The sequence below is a fragment of the Salvelinus namaycush genome, unplaced genomic scaffold (genome assembly GCF_016432855.1).
Source record: "Salvelinus namaycush isolate Seneca unplaced genomic scaffold, SaNama_1.0 Scaffold69, whole genome shotgun sequence".
NCBI classification, from domain to species: domain Eukaryota; kingdom Metazoa; phylum Chordata; class Actinopteri; order Salmoniformes; family Salmonidae; genus Salvelinus; species Salvelinus namaycush.
The window spans coordinates 183,953-205,386 of record NW_024061408.1 but is presented as its reverse complement, the minus strand read 5'-3'; the positions used below and the strand labels follow the sequence as shown (position 1 = coordinate 205,386).

At 45.2% G+C, this 21,434-nt stretch overlaps 1 protein-coding gene across 1 annotated transcript in view; it reads right to left on the bottom strand.

Moving 5' to 3' along the window:
- The window catches only part of LOC120042446 (solute carrier family 2, facilitated glucose transporter member 1), a 44,293-nt gene extending 26,354 nt beyond the window's left edge, over positions 1 to 17,939 (bottom strand). The window contains exons 1-5 of the mRNA XM_038987285.1: positions 17,925 to 17,939; positions 17,503 to 17,601; positions 11,491 to 11,651; positions 8,246 to 8,486; positions 2,666 to 2,828 (exon numbers count right to left, since the gene is read on the bottom strand). Of these exons, the coding sequence (XP_038843213.1) occupies positions 2,666 to 2,828; positions 8,246 to 8,486; positions 11,491 to 11,651; positions 17,503 to 17,601; positions 17,925 to 17,939 (679 nt within the window). The remainder of the gene's footprint in view (positions 1 to 2,665; positions 2,829 to 8,245; positions 8,487 to 11,490; positions 11,652 to 17,502; positions 17,602 to 17,924) is intronic.
- Positions 17,940 to 21,434: the final 3,495 nt, after the last annotated feature.

Sequence of the window (21,434 nt, the reverse complement as noted above, 5' to 3'; positions counted from 1 at the left end):
TTTGACCATGTCATTTCTACATGATTTTACCATGTCATTTCTACATAATTTGACCAGGTCATTTGACCAGGTCATTTCCATACGATTTGACCAGGTCATTTCTACATGATTTGACCAGGTCATTTCTACATGATTTGACCAGGTAATTTCCACCTGATTTGACCAGGTCATTTCTACATGATTTGACCAGGCTATCTCTACATGATGTGACCAGGATATTTCTATATGATTTGACCAGGATATTTCTACATGATTTGACCAGGTCATTTCTACATGACTTGACCAGGTCATATCTAGATGATTTGACAAGGTCATTTCCACATGATTTGACGAGGATATTTCTACATGATTTGACCAGGTCATTTCTACATGATTTGACCAGGTCATTTCTACATGACTTGACCAGGTATTATCTACATGATTTGACCAGGTCATTTCCACATGATTTGACCAGGACATCTCTACATGATTTGACCAGGTCATTTCTACATGATTTGACCAGGTCATTTCCACATGATTTGACCAGGTCATTTCCACATGATTTGACCAGGTCATTTCTACATGATTTGACCAGGTCATTTCTACATGATTTGACCAGCTCATATCTACATGATTTGACCAGGTCATTTCTACATGATTTGACCAGGCTATCTCTACATCATGTGACCAGGATATTTCTACATGATTTGACCAAGTCATTTCCACATGATTTGACCAGGTCATTTCCACATGATTTGACCAGGTCATTTCCACATGATTTGACCAGGTCATTTCTACATGATTTGACCAGGTCATTTCCATACGATTTGACCAGGTCATTTCTACATGATTTGACCAGGTCATTTCTACATGATTTGACCAGGTCATTTCTACATGATTTGACCAGGTAATTTCTACATGATTTGACCAGGTAATTTCTACATGATTTGACCAGGTCATTTCTACATGATTTGACCAGGTCATTTCTACATGATTTGACCAGGTCATTTCTACATGATTTGATCAGGTCATTTCTACTTGATTTGACCAGGTCATTTCTACATGATTTGACCAGGTCATTCTACAAGATTTGACCAGGTCATTTCTACATGATTTGACCAGGTCATTTCTACATGATTTGACCAGGTCATTTCTACATGATTTGACCAGGTCATTTCTACATGATTTGACCAGGTCATTTCTACATGATTTGACCAGGTCATTTCCACATGATTTGACTAGGTCATTTCCACATGATTTGACCAGGTCATTTTCATACGATTTGACCAGGTCATTTCTACATGATTTGACCAGGTCATTTCTACAAGATTTGACCAGGTCATTTCTACATGATTTGACCAGGTAATTTCTACATGATTTGACCAGGTCATTTCTACATGATTTGACCAGGTCATTTCCACATGATTTGACCAGGTCTTTTCTACATGATTTGACCAGGATATTTCTACATGATTTGAGCAGGTCATTTCTACATGATTTGACCAGGTCATTTCCACATGATTTGACCAGGTCATTTCCATACGATTTGACCAGGTCATTTCCACATGATTTGACCAGGTCATTTCCATACGATTTGACCAGGTCATTTCTACATGATTTGACCAGGTCATTTCCACATGATGTGACCATGTCATTTCTACATGATTTGACCAGGTAATTTCCACATGATTTGACCAGGTCATTTCTACATGATTTGACCAGGTCATTTCCACATGATTTGACCAGGTCATTTCTACATGATTTGACCAGGATATTTCTACATGATTTGAGCAGGTCATTTCTACATGATTTGACCAGGTCATTTCCACATGATTTGACCAGGTCATTTCCATACGATTTGACCAGGTCATTTCCACATGATTTGACCAGGTCATTTCCATACGATTTGACCAGGTCATTTCTACATGATTTGACCAGGTCATTTCCACATGATGTGACCATGTCATTTCTACATGATTTGACCAGGTAATTTCCACATGATTTGACCAGGTCATTTCTACATGATTTGACCAGGTCATTTCCACATGATTTGACCAGGCTATCTCTACATGATTTGACCAGGTCATTTCCATACGATTTGACCAGGTCATTTCCACATGATTTGACCAGGTCATTTCTACATGATTTGACCAGGTAATTTCTACATGATTTGACCAGGTCATTTCTACATGATTTGACCAGGTCATTTCCACATGATTTGACCAGGTCATTTCTACATGATTTGACCAGGTCATTTCTACATCATTTGACCAGGTCATTTCCACATGATTTGACCAGGACATCTCTACATGATTTGACCAGGTCATTTCTAGATGAGTTGACCAGGTCATTTCCACATGATTTGACCAGGTCATTTCTACGTGACGTGCAGAGATTCGCTAGGACAGAGCACAAATCATCTCAAAGGTTACTTGTCTGTCTCGTAATGAAATAAACTTGTATTTAGAATTAGATTCTCAGACATTTCTTCCCTGCCTAGTATTGTAACTCTATGGTGTTCTTAAATATTGCTAAATAATCTTTATGTAATCAGATAACTCATTAAATGGGCTAATTGCGTAGTCTTATTACGAGTCGCATGTGATGTATATATAATTAACTGCATATACACATATAAAATATTACTACACTACAATAGTGTGTACTGTGTGACAGCGCTACCCACCAGTCTCTGCCTGGCTCTCCTGGCCCCGGTTGATGAGGAGGTATCTGGGGCTCTCAGGGCAGAAGGGGAGGGCCAGGTACTGTAGCAGGGCAGGTATCAGAGACAGGGATAACATCATAGCCCACAGCTCTTTTGTCCCCAGCACTGTTTCAAGACCAGCTACCTAGAAATAACAACACACAGAGAAACAACATCATCTCAAAGCCATCTAGAGTCAACAACAACACCACTCACTGTTAACCCTGCCACCTGCAGTCTAACAACACTACTGTTAACCCTGCCACCTGCAGTCTAACAACACTCACTGTTAACCCTGCCACCTGCAGTCTAACAACACTCACTGTTAACCCTGCAGTCTAACAACACTCACTGTTAACCCTGCCACCTGCAGTCTAACAACACTACTGTTAACCCTGCCACCTGCAGTCTAACAACACTACTGTTAACCCTGCAGTCTAACAACACTCACTGTTAACCCTGCTACCTACAGTCTATCAACACTCACTGTTAACCCTGCCACCTACAGTCTAACAACACTCACTGTTAACCCTGCCACCTACAGTCTAACAACACTCACTGTTAACCCTGCTGTCTAACAACACCCACTGTTAACCCTGCCACCTGCAGTCTAACAACACTCACTGTTAACCCTGCCACCTACAGTCTAACAACACTCACTGTTAACCCTGCCACCTACAGTCTAACAACACTCACTGTTAACCCTGCTGTCTAACAACACCCACTGTTAACCCTGCCACCTGCAGTCTAACAACACTCACTGTTAACCCTGCAGTCTAACAACACTCACTGTTAACCCTGCTGTCTAACAACACGCACTGTTAACCCTGCCACCTATAATCTAACAACACTACTTTTAACCCTGCTGTCTAACAACACTCACTGTTAACCCTGCTGTCTAACAACACTACTGTTAACCCTGCTACCTGCAGTCTAACAACATGCACTGTTAACCCTGCTGTCTAACAACACTCACTGTTAACCCGGCCACCTACAGTCTAACAACACTCACTGTTAACCCTGCTGTCTAACAACACTACTGTTAACCCTGCTGTCTAACAACACTCACTGTTAACCCTGCCACCTATAATCTAACAACACTACTGTTAACCCTGCCACCTGCAGTCTAACAACACTCACTGTTAACCCTGCTACCTACAGTCTAACAACACTCACTGTTAACCCTGCTGTCTAACAACACTCACTGTTAACCCTGCCACCTACAGTCTAACAACACTCACTGTTAACCCTGCCACCTGCAGTCTAACAACACTCACTGTTAACCCTGCTACCTACAGTCTAACAACACTCACTGTTAACCCTGCAGTCTAACAACACTCACTGTTAACCCTGCTGTCTAACAACACGCACTGTTAACCCTGCTGTCTAACAACACTACTGTTAACCCTGCTACCTGCAGTCTAACAACACTCACTGTTAACCCTGCTGTCTAACAACACTCACTGTTAACCCTGCTGTCTAACAACACTACTGTTAACCCTGCCACCTACAGTCTAACAACACTCACTGTTAACCCTGCTGTCTAACAACACTCACTGTTAACCCTGCTACCTGCTGTCTAACAACACTCACTGTTAACCCTGCTACCTGCAGTCTAACAACACTCACTGTTAACCCTGCCACCTGCAGTCTAACAACACTCACTGTTAACCCTGCTGTCTAACAACACTCACTGTTAACCCTGCTACCTGCAGTCTAACAACATGCACTGTTAACACTGCTGTCTAACAACACTACTGTTAACCCTGTACCTGCAGTCTAACAACACTCACTGTTAACCCTGCCACCTAGAGTCTAACAACACTCACTGTTAACCCTGCTGTCTAACAACACTCACTGTTAACCCTGCCACCTGTAGTCTAACAACACTACTGTTAACCCTGCCACCTGCAGTCTAACAACACTCACTGTTAACCCTGCTGTCTAACAACACTCACTGTTAACCCTGCTACCTGCTGTCTAACAACACTCACTGTTAACCCTGCCACCTGTAGTCTAACAACACTACTGTTAACCCTGCCACCTGCAGTCTAACAACACTCACTGTTAACCCTGCTGTCTAACAACACTCACTGTTAACCCTGCTGTCTAACAACACTCACTGTTAACCCTGCTACCTGCAGTCTAACAACACTCACTGTTAACCCTGCCACCTACAGTCTAACAACACTCACTGTTAACCCTGCCACCTACAGTCTGACAACACTCACTGTTAACCCTGCTACCTACAGTCTAACAACACTCACTGTTAACCCTACTGTCTAACAACACTCACTGTTAACCCTGCTACCTACAGTCTAACAACACTCACTGTTAACCCTGCCACCTACTGTCTAACAACACTCACTGTTAACCCTGCCACCTACAGTCTAACAACACTCACTGTTAACCCTGCTGTCTAACAACACTCACTGTTAACCCTGCTACCTGCTGTCTAACAACACTCACTGTTAACCCTGCTGTCTAACAACACTCACTGTTAACCCTGCTGTCTAACAACACGCACTGTTAACCCTGCCACCTATAATCTAACAACACTACTGTTAACCCTGCTGTCTAACAACACTCACTGTTAACCCTGCAGTCTAACAACACTCACTGTTAACCCTGCTGTCTAACAACACTCACTGTTAACCCTGCCACCTACAGTCTAACAACACTACTGTTAACCCTGCTGTCTAACAACACTCACTGTTAACCCTGAAGTCTAACAACACTCACTGTTAACCCTGCCACCTGCAGTCTAACAACACTACTGTTAACCCTGCAGTCTAACAACACTCACTGTTAACCCTGCTGTCTAACAACACTCACTGTTAACCCTGCTACCTGCAGTCTAACAACACTACTGTTAACCCTGCTGTCTAACAACACTCACTGTTAACCCTGCTACCTGCAGTCTAACAACACTCACTGTTAACCCTGCTGTCTAACAACACTCACTGTTAACCCTGCTGTCTAACAACACTACTGTTAACCCTGCCACCTACAGTCTAACAACACTCACTGTTAACCCTGCTGTCTAACAACACTCACTGTTAACCCTGCTACCTGCTGTCTAACAACACTCACTGTTAACCCTGCTGTCTAACAACACTCACTGTTAACCCTGCTACCTGCAGTCTAACAACACTACTGTTAACCCTGCTGTCTAACAACACTACTGTTAACCCTGCTGTCTAACAACACTACTGTTAACCCTGCTACCTACAGTCTAACAACACTCACTGTTAACCCTGCCACCTACAGTCTAACAACACTACTGTTAACCCTGCTGTCTAACAACACTCACTGTTAACCCTGAAGTCTAACAACACTCACTGTTAACCCTGCCACCTGCAGTCTAACAACACTCACTGTTACTACAGTCTAACAACACTCACTGTTAACCCTGCCACCTACAGTCTAACAACACTACTGTTAACCCTGCCACCTACAGTCTAACAACACTACTGTTAATCCTGCCACCTACATTCTAACAACACTCACTGTTAACCCTGCTGTCTATGTTTCAGAAATAATTCAGTAATGTTCCATTAATGCCCCAGTAATGTTTCAGTAATAATTCAGTAATGTCCCAGTAATGTTTCAGTAATAATTCAGTAATGTTCCAGTAATGTTCCAGTAATGTTTCAGTAATAATTCAGTAATGTACCAGTAATGTTTCAGTAATAATTCAGTAATGTCCCAGTAATGTTTCAGTAATAATTCAGTAATGTTTCAGTAATAATTCAGTAATGTTTCAGTAATGTCCCAGTAATGTTTCAGTAATGTTTCAGTAATAATTCAGTAATGTTTCAGTAATAATTCAGTAATAATTCAGTAATGTTTCAGTAATAATTCAGTAATGTCCCAGTAATGTTTCAGTAATGTTCCAGTAATGTTTCAGTAATAATTCAGTAATGTTCCAGTAATGTTTCAGTAATGTCCCAGTAATGTTTTGGTAATAATTCAGTAATGTTTCAGTAATAATTCAGTAATTTTCCAGTAATGTTTCAGTAATAATTCAGTCATGTTTCAGTAAAAGTTCAGTAATGTCCCAGTAATGTTCCAGTAATAATTCAGTAATGTTTCAGTAATAATTCAGTAATGTCCCAGTAATGTTTCAGTAATGTTTCAGTAATGTTTCAGTAATGTTTCAGTAATAATTCAGTAATGTTCCAGTAATAATTCAGTAATAATTCAGTAATGTTCCAGTAATGTTCCAGTAATAATTCAGTAATGTGTCAGTAATATTCCAGTAATGTTTCAGTAATAATTCAGTAATAATTCAGTAATGTCCCAGTAATGTTTCAGTAATAATTCAGTAATGTTTCAGTAATAAATCAGTAATGTCCCAGTAATGTTTCAGTAATAATTCAGTAATGTTTCAGTAATAATTCAGTAATGTTCCAGTAATGTTCCAGTAATGTTTCAGTAATGTTCCAGTAATGTTTCAGTAATAATTCAGTAATGTTCCAGTAATGTTTCAGTAATAATTCAGTAATGTTCCAGTAATGTCCCAGTAATGTTTCAGTAATAATTCAGTAATGTTTCAGTAATAATTCAGTAATGTTCCAGTAATGTTCCAGTAATGTTTCAGTAATGTTCCAGTAATGTTTCAGTAATAATTCAGTAATGTTCCAGTAATGTTCCAGTAATGTTTCAGTAATGTTTCAGTAACGTTTCGGTTATAATTCAGTAATGTTTCAGTAATGTTTCAGTAATGTTCCAGTAATGTTAAGGTAATGTTTCAGTAATGTTTCTGCTACAAATTAAATCTGCTTTCTTTCTTTTTCTTTTCTTTGCCACTCTGAGAGCTCCTCATTGTTACACCTGTCCCCTTCTGAAAGCTCCTCATTGCTGCAGCTTCATTTCAATGTTGGTAGTCATATCGTGTGAAACAATGCACAGGATCTCTCTCAGGGTGGAATAGTCCATTATTATGAACCAGTAAGGGTGGAATAGTCCATTATTATGAACCAGTAAGGGTGGAATAGTCCATTATTATGAACCAGACAGGGTGGAATAGTCCATTATTATGAACCAGTAAGGGTGGAATAGTCCATTATTATGAACCAGACAGGGTGGAATAGTCCATTATTATGAACCAGTAAGGGTGGAATAGTCCATTATTATGAACCAGACAGGGTGGAATAGTCCATTATTATGAACCAGACAGGGTGGAATAGTCCATTATTATGAACCAGTAAGGGTGGAATAGTCCATTATTATGAACCAGACAGGGTGGAATAGTCCATTATTATGAACCAGACAGGGTGGAATAGTCCATTATTATGAACCAGACAGGGTGGAATAGTCCATTACTATGAACCAGTCAGGGTGGAATAGTCCATTATTATGAACCAGACAGGGTGGAATAGTCCATTATTATGAGCCAGACCGTTGGTGATTAATGATGCTTGTTTTTACTATTATGAGAAAAAAACTTGGATTAAATTCATATTGATATGAAAAATATGTATATATATGGACGTAAATGATTAATCTATTATGAAATAGGTTGCATTGGAGACTCAGGCAGACAACGTCTATTCTCACCATGCCCAGGAGTATGCCCGTAGCGAAAGAGACCTGGTTGAGGGTAGCGAAGGCCCCTCTGAGGTTGGTGGGGGAGACTTCCTGGATGTAGAGAGGGTTGAGACTCATCACAAGGCCACAGAACAGACCGAACACCAGCCGGCCAACGATCAGCATCTCAAATGACTCATTGGCCTTAGAGGCAAACATCAGACAGGCTCCCACCACCGACAAGGCATTCACTATCAGGATGGAGTTACGCCTGGAAAGAAGGAAGAGGGAATCAATCAATCAGTCAATCAATCAACCAATCAGTCAATCAGTCACTATCAGGATGGAGTTACGCCTGGAAAGAAGGAAGAGGGAATCAATCAATCAGTCAATCAATCAACCAATCAACCAATCAGTCAATCAATCAACCAATCAGTCACTATCAGGATGGAGTTACGCCTGAGGCGAGGGAAAAGGGATTCAATCAACCAATCAATCAGTCTATCGATCAATCAATCGAGATAAGTATCCTCTCTAGCTTTCCCCAAATTCACAATTTTTCCAGAAATTCCAGTTGGAAGATTCCTGGAATAAATGAGGGAATTAGACGGAAATACAGGAATCCGTGGATTTCTGGAACACCTGGGAATTTTGGGAAAGTTACTAGAATATTGCAACACTAGGTAGAACCCACCTGCCGAAGCAACACCAGGTAGAACCCACCTGCCGAAGCAACACCAGGTAGAACCCACCTGCCGAAGCAACACCAGGTAGAACCCACCCGCCGAAGCAACACCAGGTAGAACCCACCTGCCGAAGCAACACCAGGTAGAACCCACCTGCCGAAGCAACACCAGGTAGAACCCACCCGCCGAAGCAACACCAGGTAGAACCCACCCGCCGAAGCAACACCAGGTAGAACCCACCCGCCGAAGCAACACCAGGTAGAACCCACCTGCCGAAGCAACACCAGGTAGAACCCACCTGCCGAAGCAACACTAGGTAGAACCCACCCGCCGAAGCAACACCAGGTAGAACCCACCCGCCGAAGCAACACCAGGTAGAACCCCCCCACCGTAGCAACACTAGGTAGAACCCACCTGCCGAAGCAACACTAGGTAGAACCCACCTGCCGAAGCAACACCAGGTAGAACCCACCTGCCGAAGCAACACCAGGTAGAACCCACCTGCCGAAGCAACACTAGGTAGAACCCACCTGCCGAAGCAACACTAGGTAGAACCCACCTGCCGAAGCAACACCAGGTAGAACCCACCCGCCGAAGCAACACCAGGTAGAACCCACCCGCCGAAGCAACACTGGGTAGAACCCACCCGCCGAAGCAACACTGGGTAGAACCCACCTGCCGAAGCAACACTGGGTAGAACCCGCATGCTGACGCAACACCAGGTAGAACCCACCTGCCGAAGCAACACTAGGTAGAACCCACCTGCCGAAGCAACACCAGGTAGAACCCACCTGCCGAAGCAACACTAGGTAGAACCCACCCGCCGAAGCAACACTAGGTAGAACCCACCTGCCGAAGCAACACTAGGTAGAACCCACCTGCCGAAGCAACACCAGGTAGAACCCACCTGCCGAAGCAACACCAGGTAGAACCCACCTGCCGAAGCAACACTAGGTAGAACCCACCTGCCGAAGCAACACCAGGTAGAACCCACCTGCCGAAGCAACACCAGGTAGAACCCACCTGCCGAAGCAACACTAGGTAGAACCCACCCGCCGAAGCAACACTAGGTAGAACCCACCTGCCGAAGCAACACTGGGTAGAACCCGCATGCTGACGCAACACCAGGTAGAACTCACCTCCCGAAGCAACACTAGGTAGAATCCACCTGCCGAAGCATCACAGGGTAGAACCCACATGCTGACGCAACACCAGGTAGAACCCACCTCCCGAAGCAACACCAGGTAGAACCCACCCGCCGAAGCAACACTAGGTAGAACCCACCCGCCGAAGCAACACTAGGTAGAACCCACCTGCCGAAGCAACACTGGGTAGAACCCACCTGCCGAAGCAACACTGGGTAGAACCCACCTGCCGAAGCAACACCAGGTAGAACCCACCTTCCGAAGCAACACTAGGTAGAACCCACCTGCCAAAGCAACATTAGATAGAACCCACCTGCCGAAGCAACACCAGGTAGAACCCACCTGCCGAAGCAACACTAGGTAGAACCCACCTGCCGAAGCAACACTAGGTAGAACCCACCTGCCGAAGCAACACCAGGTAGAACCCACCTGCCGAAGCAACACTAGGTAGAACCCACCTGCCGAAGCAACACTAGGTAGAACACACATGCTGACGCAACACCAGGTAGAACCCACCTGCCGAAGCAACACTAGGTAGAACACACATGCTGACGCAACACCAGGTAGAACCCACCTCCCGAAGCAACACTAGGTAGAACCCACCTGCCGAAGCAACACTAGGTAGAACCCAAATGCCGAAGCAACACTAGGTAGAACCCACCTGACGAAGCAACACTGGGTAGAACCCGCATGCTGACGCAACACCAGGTAGAACCCACCTCCCGAAGCAACACTAGGTAGAACCCACCTGCCGAAGCAACACTAGGTAGAACACACATGCTGACGCAACACCAGGTAGAACCCACCTCCCGAAGCAACACTAGGTAGAACCCACCTGCCGAAGCAACACTAGGTAGAACCCACATGCCGAAGCAACACTAGGTAGAACCCACCTGCCGAAGCAACACTGGGTAGAACCCGCATGCTGACGCAACACCAGGTAGAACTCACCTCCCGAAGCAACACTAGGTAGAACCCACCTCCCGAAGCAACACTAGGTAGAACCCACCTGCCGAAGCAACACTAGGTAGAACACACATGCTGACGCAACACCAGGTAGAACCCACCTCCCGAAGCAACACTAGGTAGAACCCACCTGCCGAAGCAACACTAGGTAGAACCCACCTGCCGAAGCATCACAGGGTAGAACCCACATGCTGACGCAACACCAGGTAGAACCCACCTCCCGAAGCAACACCAGGTAGAACCCACCTGTCGAAGCAACACTAGGTAGAACCCACCTGCCGAAGCAACACTGGGTAGAACCCGCATGCTGACGCAACACCAGGTAGAACCCACATGCCGAAGCAACACTAGGTAGAACCCACCTGCCGAAGCAACACTGGGTAGAACCCGCATGCTGACGCAACACCAGGTAGAACTCACCTCCCGAAGCAACACTAGGTAGAACCCACCTGCCGAAGCAACATTAGGTAGAACCCACCTGCCGAAGGTGTCAGCCAGACACTTGACCCCTAGTGACCCCAGCAGGGCTCCAAAGTCCTTGATGCTGACGGAGAGGGACCACAGGAAGGTCAGGCTGTGATCTGGCATCGACTGATTATGTCTGGACCACCAGGTGTGGTTGAAGAACTCCTCGATGATCTGAACAAGAGAGGTCATAAGTAAAAACGGAAACAAATTGATTTGTCACATGCTTTGTAAACAACCGATGTAGACTAATAGTGAAAATCTTAACTCCGGGCCCTTCCCAACCATGTAGAGAGAAAAATATAATTAAAATTTACAACGTAGGTGCACACAGGTCGAAAGCAACATTTGAGGTGACAACGGCGGGTCTCGTTGGCAATGAATTAGTTAAAAAAAATGGTGAAACCAAAGCTTACCATAGCCAGCTAGCTAACATAGCATCCCTCTGTTTGAGAAAAAAAATGACGAAATGTCTCTCTCTCTCTGTGTACAGTAAGTATATGGAAGGGGGTGAGAACCATGAGCCTCCTAGGTTTTGTATTGAAGTCAATGTACCCAGAGGAGGATGGAAGCTAGCTGTTCTCCGGCTACACCATGGTGCTACCCTACAGAGTGCTGTTGAGGCTACTGTAGACATTCATTGCAAAACAGTGTGTTTTAACCTGTGAATATATTTAGTCTAGTTTTATCAACAACAAAAAAAAGGATAACTTTTTAAGTGTTTCCCTTCCTCCTCTGAGGAGCCACCAATGCTATATACCCGGGGGTACCTACTGAGTCAATGTCCAGGGGTACTAGGTAATAACTTGGCTATATACACAGGGTACCAGTACTGAGTCATTGTGTTTCCCTTCCTCCTCTGAGGAGCCACCAATGCTATATACACGGGGTACCAGTACCGAGTCGATGTCCAGGGGTACTAGGTAACAACTTGGCTATATACACGGGGTACCAGTACTGAGTCAATGTCCAGGGGTACTAGGTAATAACTTGGCTATATACACAGGGTACCAGTACTGAGTCAATGTCCAGGGGTACTAGGTAATAACTTGGCTATATACACGGGGTACCAGTACCGAGTCCATGTCCAGGGGTACTAGGTAACAACTTGGCTATATACACAGGGTACCAGTACTGAGTCGATGTCCAGGGGTACGAGATAATTGAGGTAGATGGTAACATATAGGTAGTAACTAGGCAACAGGATAGATGGTAACCAGTAGCAGCAGCGTATGTGACGAGTCAAAAGGGTCAATGCAGATAGTCCAGGTAGCTATTGGTCAACTCTTTATCAGGCTTATGGCTTGGTGGTGGAAGTTGTCAGGGTCCTACTGGTTCTAGATTTGGTGCATTAGTACCGCTTGTCGTGCGGTAGCAGAGAGAACAGTCCATGACTTGGGTGGCTGGAGCCTTGGACAATTTTTACGGCCTTCCTCATGACACCGCCTGGTATAGAAGTCCTGGATGGCAGCTCAGCAGTGATATACTGGGCTGTACGCACTACCCTCTGTAGTGCCTTTCTGTCAGATGCCAAGCAGTGACCATACCAAGCAGTGATGCAGCCAGTCATTATGCTCTCAATGGTGCAGCTGTAGAACGTTTTGAGTTTCTGAGGGCCCCAAGCCAAATATTTTCAGCCTCCGGAAGAGGAAGTGCTGTTGTCTTGCCTTCTTCACAACTTTCTTGGTGTGAGAGGACCATGTTAATTCCTTAGTGATGTGGACACCGAGGAACTTGAAGCTCTTGACCCGCTTCACTTCAGCCCCCATCAATGTGGATCGGGGTGCTCTCGGCCCTCCGTTTCCTGTGGTCTTACAATCATCTCCTTTGTCTTGCTGACCGTTGAAGAAGAGGTTGTTGTCCTGGCACCAACACTGCCAGGTCTCTGACCTCCTCCCTATAGGCTGTCTCATCGCCATCGGTGATCAGGCCTACCACCAACGTGTCGTCAGCAAACTTAATGATGGTGTTGGAGTCGTGCGTGGCCACCCAACAGTAAACAATTAAGTAAGCCTTGTCTGAGCCAGAACGGCCCATAGGGCAGGGGCCTCTCCTGATTCTGTAGCGTGAGGCAGCCAGAACGGCCCATAGGGCAGGAGCCTCTCCTGATTCTGTAGTGTGAGGCAGCCAGAACGGCCCATAGGGCAGGAGCCTCTCCTGATTCTGTAGTGTGAGGCAGCCAGAACGGCCCATAGGGCAGGAGCCTCTCCTGATTCTGTAGTGTGAGGCAGCCAGAACGGCCCATAGGGCAGGAGCCTCTCCTGATTCTGTAGCGTGAGGCAGCCAGAACGGCCCATAGGGCAGGAGCCTCTCCTGATTCTGTAGTGTGAGGCATCTTGATGTATAAGTACACCATAGAGATCCTATTAAACTAAAGTTCTAATATGTAATTATTTGAAGTGGACAGGACACTAGTCAGAGAAAATAACATATTATTAACCTTATTATAAGACAATATAAAGGCTCATACATGCTTATAACAAGTTATGAAGCATTATAACCATTAAAGCATTATAGAAGAGGTGTTAGCAGCTCTCCAGGTGTCCCTTATAATAATAATAATAATAATAATAATGTATTAAACTTCTATATTAAACTTTACAGACATATTCTCAAAGTGCTTGTAAAGCAAAATAAATAACAAGAATTCATTGAAGTGAAGAAATATAGGCTACAACAGTGGGCTCGATCAAGTCTGTTTGAGTGTTTCTTGAAGCGTCCAGCAGATGGACAGCCGTGTGGTAATGAGAGGATCAGGAAGCTACAGGTGCCTTCAGAAGGTACTCAAACCCCTTGACTTATTCCACATTTTGTTGTGTTACAACCTGAATTCACAATGGATTAAATATATGTTTCTCTCACCCCATCTAGACACAATACCCCATAATGGCAAAGTGAAAACGTGTTTTTAGAAATGTTTGCAAATGTATTAAAAATGAAATGCAGAAATATCTCATTTAAGTATTCACACCTCTGTGTCAATACCTTATAGAAGCATCGTTGGCAGCGATTACAGCTGTGAGTGTTTCTGGGTCAGTCTCTAAGAGTGATTACAGCTGAGAGTGTTTCTGGGTAAATCTCAAAGAGTGATTACAGCTGAGAGTGTTTCTGGGTAAATCTCTAAGAGTGATTACAGCTGTGAGTGTTTCTGGGTAAATCTCTAAGAGTGATTACAGCTGTGAGTGTTTCTGGGTCAGTCTCTAAGAGTGATTACAGCTGAGAGTGTTTCTGGGTAAATCTCAAAGAGTGATTACAGCTGAGAGTGTTTCTGGGTAAATCTCTAAGAGTGATTACAGCTCAGAGTGTTTCTGGGTAAACCTCTAAGAGCTTTCTACATCTGGAGTGTACAATATTTGCCCTTTATTATTTGTATAATTCTTCAAGCTGTGTCAAATTGGTTGTTGATCATTGCTAGACAACCATTTTCAGGTCTTGCCATAGATTTTTCAAGTATAATTAATAAAGTCAAAACTTTAACTAGGCCACTCAGGAACATTCACTGTCTTCTTGGTAACAACCCTTGTGTTTTAGGTTATTGTCTTGCTGAAAAGTGAATTTATCTCCCAGTGTCTGGTGAAAAGCAGACACTCAGCTTTTCCTCGTTCGCCTGTATCTTTGTAGTGACTGGGTGTATTGATACACCATCAACAGTGTAATTAATAACTTCACCATGCTCAAAGGGATATTCAATGTCTGCTTCTTTTTTTTACCCATCTAATAAATATGTTCCCTTCTTTGCGAGGCATTGGAAAACCTCCCTGGTCTTTGTGGTTGGAATCTGTGTTTGAAATTCACTACTCGACTGAGATTAGTGGGGTACAGAGACGAGGTAGTCATTCAAAAATCATGTTAAACACTGTCACTGCATACAGAGTGAGTCCATGCAAATTATTATGTGACTTGTTAAGCAAAATGTTATTCCTGATCTTACAAAGAGGTTGAAAACATATTGACTGAATACACTTCACCTTTTCTGTTCTTATTAATTAAGAAAATCAAAATTAAAACATAATTCCACTTTGACATTATGGGGTATTGTGTGTAGGACAATGACACAAAATCTAAATTTAATCCATTTTAAATTCAGGCTGTAAGACACAAAATGTGGAAAAAGTCAAGGGGGTGTGAATATTTTCTGAAGGCACCATAGATTTGTCAGTGGAGGTGTGAAGTGGTGGCCAGCTCTGCATGTCCAAAGGCAGGCAGGCAGGCAGGCAGGCGGGCGGGCGGGCGGGCGGGCGGGCGGGCGGGCGGGCGGGCGGGCGGGCGGGCGGGCGGGCGGGCGGGCAGGCAGGCAGGCAGGCGGGCAGGCAGGCAGGCAGGCAGGCAGGCAGGCAGGCAGGCAGGCAGGCAGGTAGGCAGGCAGGCAGGCAGGTAGGCAGCTTCAGGTCGTCTCCCCCGTCTGCAGCTCTGCCTGTATTGGGAGTCTTGTTATGAAGTTTGAGCTCCCCACAGAGTACAGCCCATTCCTTACTTAGGAAGTATCCTCCTGAGCAATGAAAAACTCTGAATGCATCGCCTCCTCTTGGGTCACCGTGGGTGAAAAACTCTGAATGCATCGCCTCCTCTTGGGTCACCGTGGGTGAAAAACTGTCTATAGGTGTTGTGCAATTGAAAACGCACCTGCTAGCTACCATTAGCTCGTTTGTTGACAGCGCTAGATTTTCATCAAGTTACGGGCTTAAAATCCAATGAATGATATCAAATCATTATCGGCACTCATTTAGCTATTTGAACATTTAAAAGTTTATAAAAAAAATATTGACATAAAAATGTAGGCGCCATGGCAACTATAGAACTATAGGCTGTTTATACAGAGAAAGACGTTTAACATTCTGCTCAACGCTACGCCACGCCACAGATAGTGTTGTACCTGTTCACTACCTAACAACTCTAGTGCAGACTGATTAAAATGACTTACAGATGTCCCTGAACACTTTAATCATTACACGCAGAGAGAGAGAGAGAGAAAGAGAGAGAGACAGAGAGACAGAGAGACAGAGAGAGAGAGAGAGAGAGAAAGAGACAGAGAGAGAGAGAGAGAGACAGAGAGACAGAGAGAGACAGAGAGAGAGAGAGACAGGGAAAGAGAGAGAGAGAGAGAGAGAGAGAGAGAGAGAGAGAGAGAGAGCTGTCTGAATTGCATCAGCCCAATCACACCGTCCTCCTATAAGTCAGATGGATTTCATTATAAGTACATGTGTGCAAACAGTAAACCATCCAAAACCCTGCTTGCCTAGGAGTAAGACTGTCTGGGCCTGAATAGGAAAGTTGCATGAGATTGTTAAGTTTATTCAGTGTTTTATAGAAGCTGTGAGATGTTTGCATGCGGCTGGATGGGATGGAGGTACTACCTGGCTTCCCAGTGCTCTACCTACCCTCATCCTGCTACCCACTCGGAGCTCACCATGGCTCTGCCCTCCCCACCCTCCCCTCCTGGCTCTCACCCTGGCTCTGCCCTCCCTACCCTCCCCGTCTGGCTCTCACCATGGCTCTCCCCTCCCCACCCTCCCCGCCTGGCTCTCACCCTGGCTCTGCCCTCCCCACCCTCCCTGCCTGGCTCTCACCCTGGCTCTGCACTCCCCACCCTCCCCACCCTCCCCTCCTGGCTCTCACCCTGGCTCTGCCCTCCCCACCCTCCCCGCCTGGCTCTCACCATGGCTCTGCCCTCCCCACCCTCCCCGTCTGTCTCTCACCATGGCTCTGCCCTCCCCACCCTCCCCACCCTCCCCGCCTGGCTCTCACCATGGCTCTGCCCTCCCCACCCTCCCCGTCTGGCTCTCACCCTGGCTCTGCCCTCCCCACCCTCCCCCCCTGGCTCTCACCATGGCTCTGCCCTCCCCACCCTCCCCGTCTGGCTCTCACCCTGGCTCTGCCCTCCCCACCCTCCCCGCCTGGCTCTCACCCTGGCTCTGCCCTCCCCACCCTCCCCGCCTGGCTCTCACCCTGGCTCTGCCCTCCCCGCCCGGCTCTCACCCTGGCTCTGCCCTCCCCACCCTCCCCACCCGCCCCGCCTGTCTCTCACCCTGGCTGGGGCGTTGACATTGCCTGTGTGGTAGCCGATCTGGAGGGATCCGAACACAGCTGCCAGGATGGAGGTCAGGAGCGTGGCGGTCATCTGGCTCTGGTCAGGACCCGGTCAGTCAGGGAGAGAACACACAGGGGTTAAAGGTCAGGGGTCAGTTCACACATTGACCAATCACCTTGGGCCTAGCCATGGCACATGGCCTCTAGTCCCACACACTGACCAATCACCTTGGGCCTAGCCATGGCACATGACCTCTAGTCCCACACACTGACCAATCACATGACCTCGAGTCCAAAATAATTATCATGAACTGTACTGTCTCTCACATATATACTACAATATACTGTATTCTATACCTAAATAACCAAACACACTAATCCTGTTTTCAATCACATGATTTTCAAAAGTAGTAAACTAACCTCCTTGGACGCCATTAGGTTGAGTGAGATGTGATGTCTCTCCCTGAGGAAAGAAGGTGTACAGTGTAGCCTTTGTTTCTTATCTGTGAGTCAACACTGAGTTGGCACTTAGAAGTCAACACTGAGTTGGCACTTAGAAGTCAACACTGAGTTGGTACCTAGAAGTCAACACTGAGTTGGCACTTAGAAGTCAACACTGAGTTGGTCCTTAGAAGTCAACACTGAGTTGGCACTTAGAAGTCAACACTGAGTTGGCACTTAGAAGTCAACACTGAGTTGGCACTTAGAAGTCAACACTGAGTTGGCACTTAGAAGTCAACACTGAGTTGGTACTTAGAAGTCAACACTGAGTTGGTCCTTAGAAGTCAACACTGAGTTAGTACTTAGAAGTCAACACTGAGTTGGCATTTAGAAGTCAACACTGAGTTGGTCCTTGGAAGTCAACACTGAGTTGGTCCTTAGAAGTCAACACTGAGTTGGCACTTAGAAGCCAACACTGAGTTGGCACTTAGAAGTCAACACTGAGTTGGCACTTAGAAGTCAACACTGAGTTGGCACTTAGAAGTCAACACTGAGTTGGCACTTAGAAGTCAACACTGAGTTGGCATTTAGAAGTCAACACTGAGTTGGCACTTAGAAGTCAACACTGAGTTGGTCCTTAGAAGTCAACACTGAGTTGGCACTTAGAAGTCAACACTGAGTTGGCATTTAGAAGTCAACACTGAGTTGGCACTTAGAAGTCAACACTGAGTTGACATTTAGAAGTCAACACTGAGTTGGCACTTAGTGGTCAACACTGAGTTGGCACTTAGAAGTCAACACTGAGTTGGCACTTAGAAGTCAACACTGAGTTGGCATTTAGAAGTCAACACTGAGTTGGCATTTAGAAGTCAACACTGAGTTGGCACTAAGTGGTCAACACTGAGTTGGCACTTAGAAGTCAACACTGAGTTGGTACTTAGAAGTCAACACTGAGTTGGTCCTTAGAAGTCAACACTGAGTTGGCATTTAGAAGTCAACACTGAGTTGGCATTTAGAAGTCAACACTGAGTTGGTACTTAGAAGTCAACACTGCGTTAGTACTTAGAAGTCAACACTGCGTTAGTACTTAGAAGTCAACACTGAGTTGGCATTTAGAAGTCAACACTGAGTTGGCACTTAGAAGTCAACACTGAGTTAGTACTTAGAAGTCAACACTGAGTTGGTACTTAGAAGTCAACACTGAGTTGGTCCTTAGAAGTCAACACTGAGTTAGTACTTAGAAGTCAACACTGAGTTGGCATTTAGAAGTCAACACTGAGTTGGTCCTTGGAAGTCAACACTGAGTTGGTCCTTAGAAGTCAACACTGAGTTGACACTTAGAAGTCAACACTGAGTTGGCACTTAGAAGTCAACACTGAGTTGGCACTTAGAAGTCAACACTGAGTTGGCACTTAGAAGTCAACACTGAGTTGGCACTTAGAAGTCAACACTGAGTTGGTACTTAGAAGTCAACACTGAGTTGGCACTTAGAAGTCAACACTGAGTTGGCATTTAGAAGTCAACACTGAGTTGGCACTTAGTGGTCAACACTGAGTTGGCACTTAGAAGTCAACACTGAGTTGGCACTTAGTGGTCAACACTGAGTTGGCACTTAGAGGTCAACACTGAGTTGGCACTTAGAAGTCAACACTGAGTTGGCATTTAGAGGTCAACACTGAGTTGGCACTTAGAAGTCAACACTGAGTTGGCATTTAGAAGTCAACACTGAGTTGGCACTTAGTGGTCAACACTGAGTTGGCACTTAGAAGTCAACACTGAGTTGGCACTTAGAAGTCAACACTGAGTTGGTCCTTAGAAGTCAACACTGAGTTGGCACCTAGAAGTCAACACTGAGTTGGTACTTAGAAGTCCGTACTTAGAACTTCACTAATGGTTAAGGTTAGAATTGGAGGAGAGGAAACTTAACCCTGTAGCACAAATTTCCATGTACACTGAGTGTACAAAACATTAAGAACACCTTCCTAATACTGAGTTGCATCCCCAGAACAGCCTCAATTCGTCGGGCGTGAACTCTACAAGGTGTCGAAAGTTTTCCACAGGGTTGCTGGCCCATGTTGACTACAATGCTTCCCACAGTTGTGTCAAGTTGTCTGGATGTGTTTTGGGTGGTGGACCATTCTTGATACACGGGAAACTGTTGAGCGTGAAAAACTCAGCAGCGTTGCAGTTCTTGGCACAAACCGGTGCGTCTGGCACCTACTACCAAACCCCGTTCAAAGTCACACATCTTTTATCTTGCCCATTCACCCTCTAAATGGCACACACACACAATCCATGTCTCAATTGTCTTCCCACTGATGAAAGTGAATTTAAACAAGTGACATCAGTAAGGAATCATAGCTTTCACCCGGATTCACCTGGTCAGTCTATGTCATGGAAAGAGCAGGTGTTCTTAATATTTTGTCCGGTCAGTGTATGTTATAAGAAGTTCCAACGAGGAAATCACACCGGACAACCATGTGTTAAGTCACGGGTTGGCAGAGGGATGTTTATTAACACTGGCTGGTCTGACAGAGGAACCCTTTATTATGACGGGCTGGCCGTTTATCAGGTGGTAATACGAATAAAACAAATCACATTGATAGATAGCATCATTTACACTACCGGATCAGTGTAAATTGACTGGTAGATTTGACATCCGGTACTATAGCCAGACAGCCTACAATAAAACACAACACACATAATATCCCAAACTGAGTATTCTACACTAACTGATTATACTATATTTCTTCTATTCTTGGTGTCAAAGTAATTTCATGATCACAAAAATCAGATTTTTTTTTTCTTCTAGTGTTTCTACAATCAGATATTTAAGTATTGCAAAGGCTACAATCTATATTGCCTTCTGTCACAGGCTTCACGAAGTGAGTGAAGACTGCAGTCTACATGGTATAAGTACTATCAAGCTGTCCAGCTGGATCTTTGTGACACAAAACCTTAACTAACATCCCGTAACCTCCCAAGTCTTACCTGAGCCGTGGGGTGACCTGGGCTTCTTTCCCTTCCTAGAAGCCTATAATTGATGATATGATCAGTAATATTCAGTTATTAGTCTTTGCTGTTCTCACTTCTCCTGTGAACGTCCTGTGTTTGTCCGCTCTTCATCCCTCTCCTCTTACTGCAGCAGCAGAAGGTCTCCCATGTCCCCCCCCCCCCCCCTCCCTCCCACTACCCACAACCCTCCTGCTGCCCCACCACCGGTGTAGGATAAAGTTGTCTCTGAACAATGATCTTGGGTCGGTTTTGCATACTCACCACTAATGGTTAAGGTTAGGATTGATCGAATGGAAGCTGATCCTAGATCTGTACTTAAGGGAAAAGTTTAGCCCATGGGAACAGTGATGAAGTCACATCCAGCTGGTGAATTTGGGGCAAGCCTGAGAGAATGGTACAATGGTAGAGCTGGGCCTTCAGTGGTCAGAGGGAACAAGCAGAGACCCCCCCCCCCACCCACCCTGGCTGGGACAC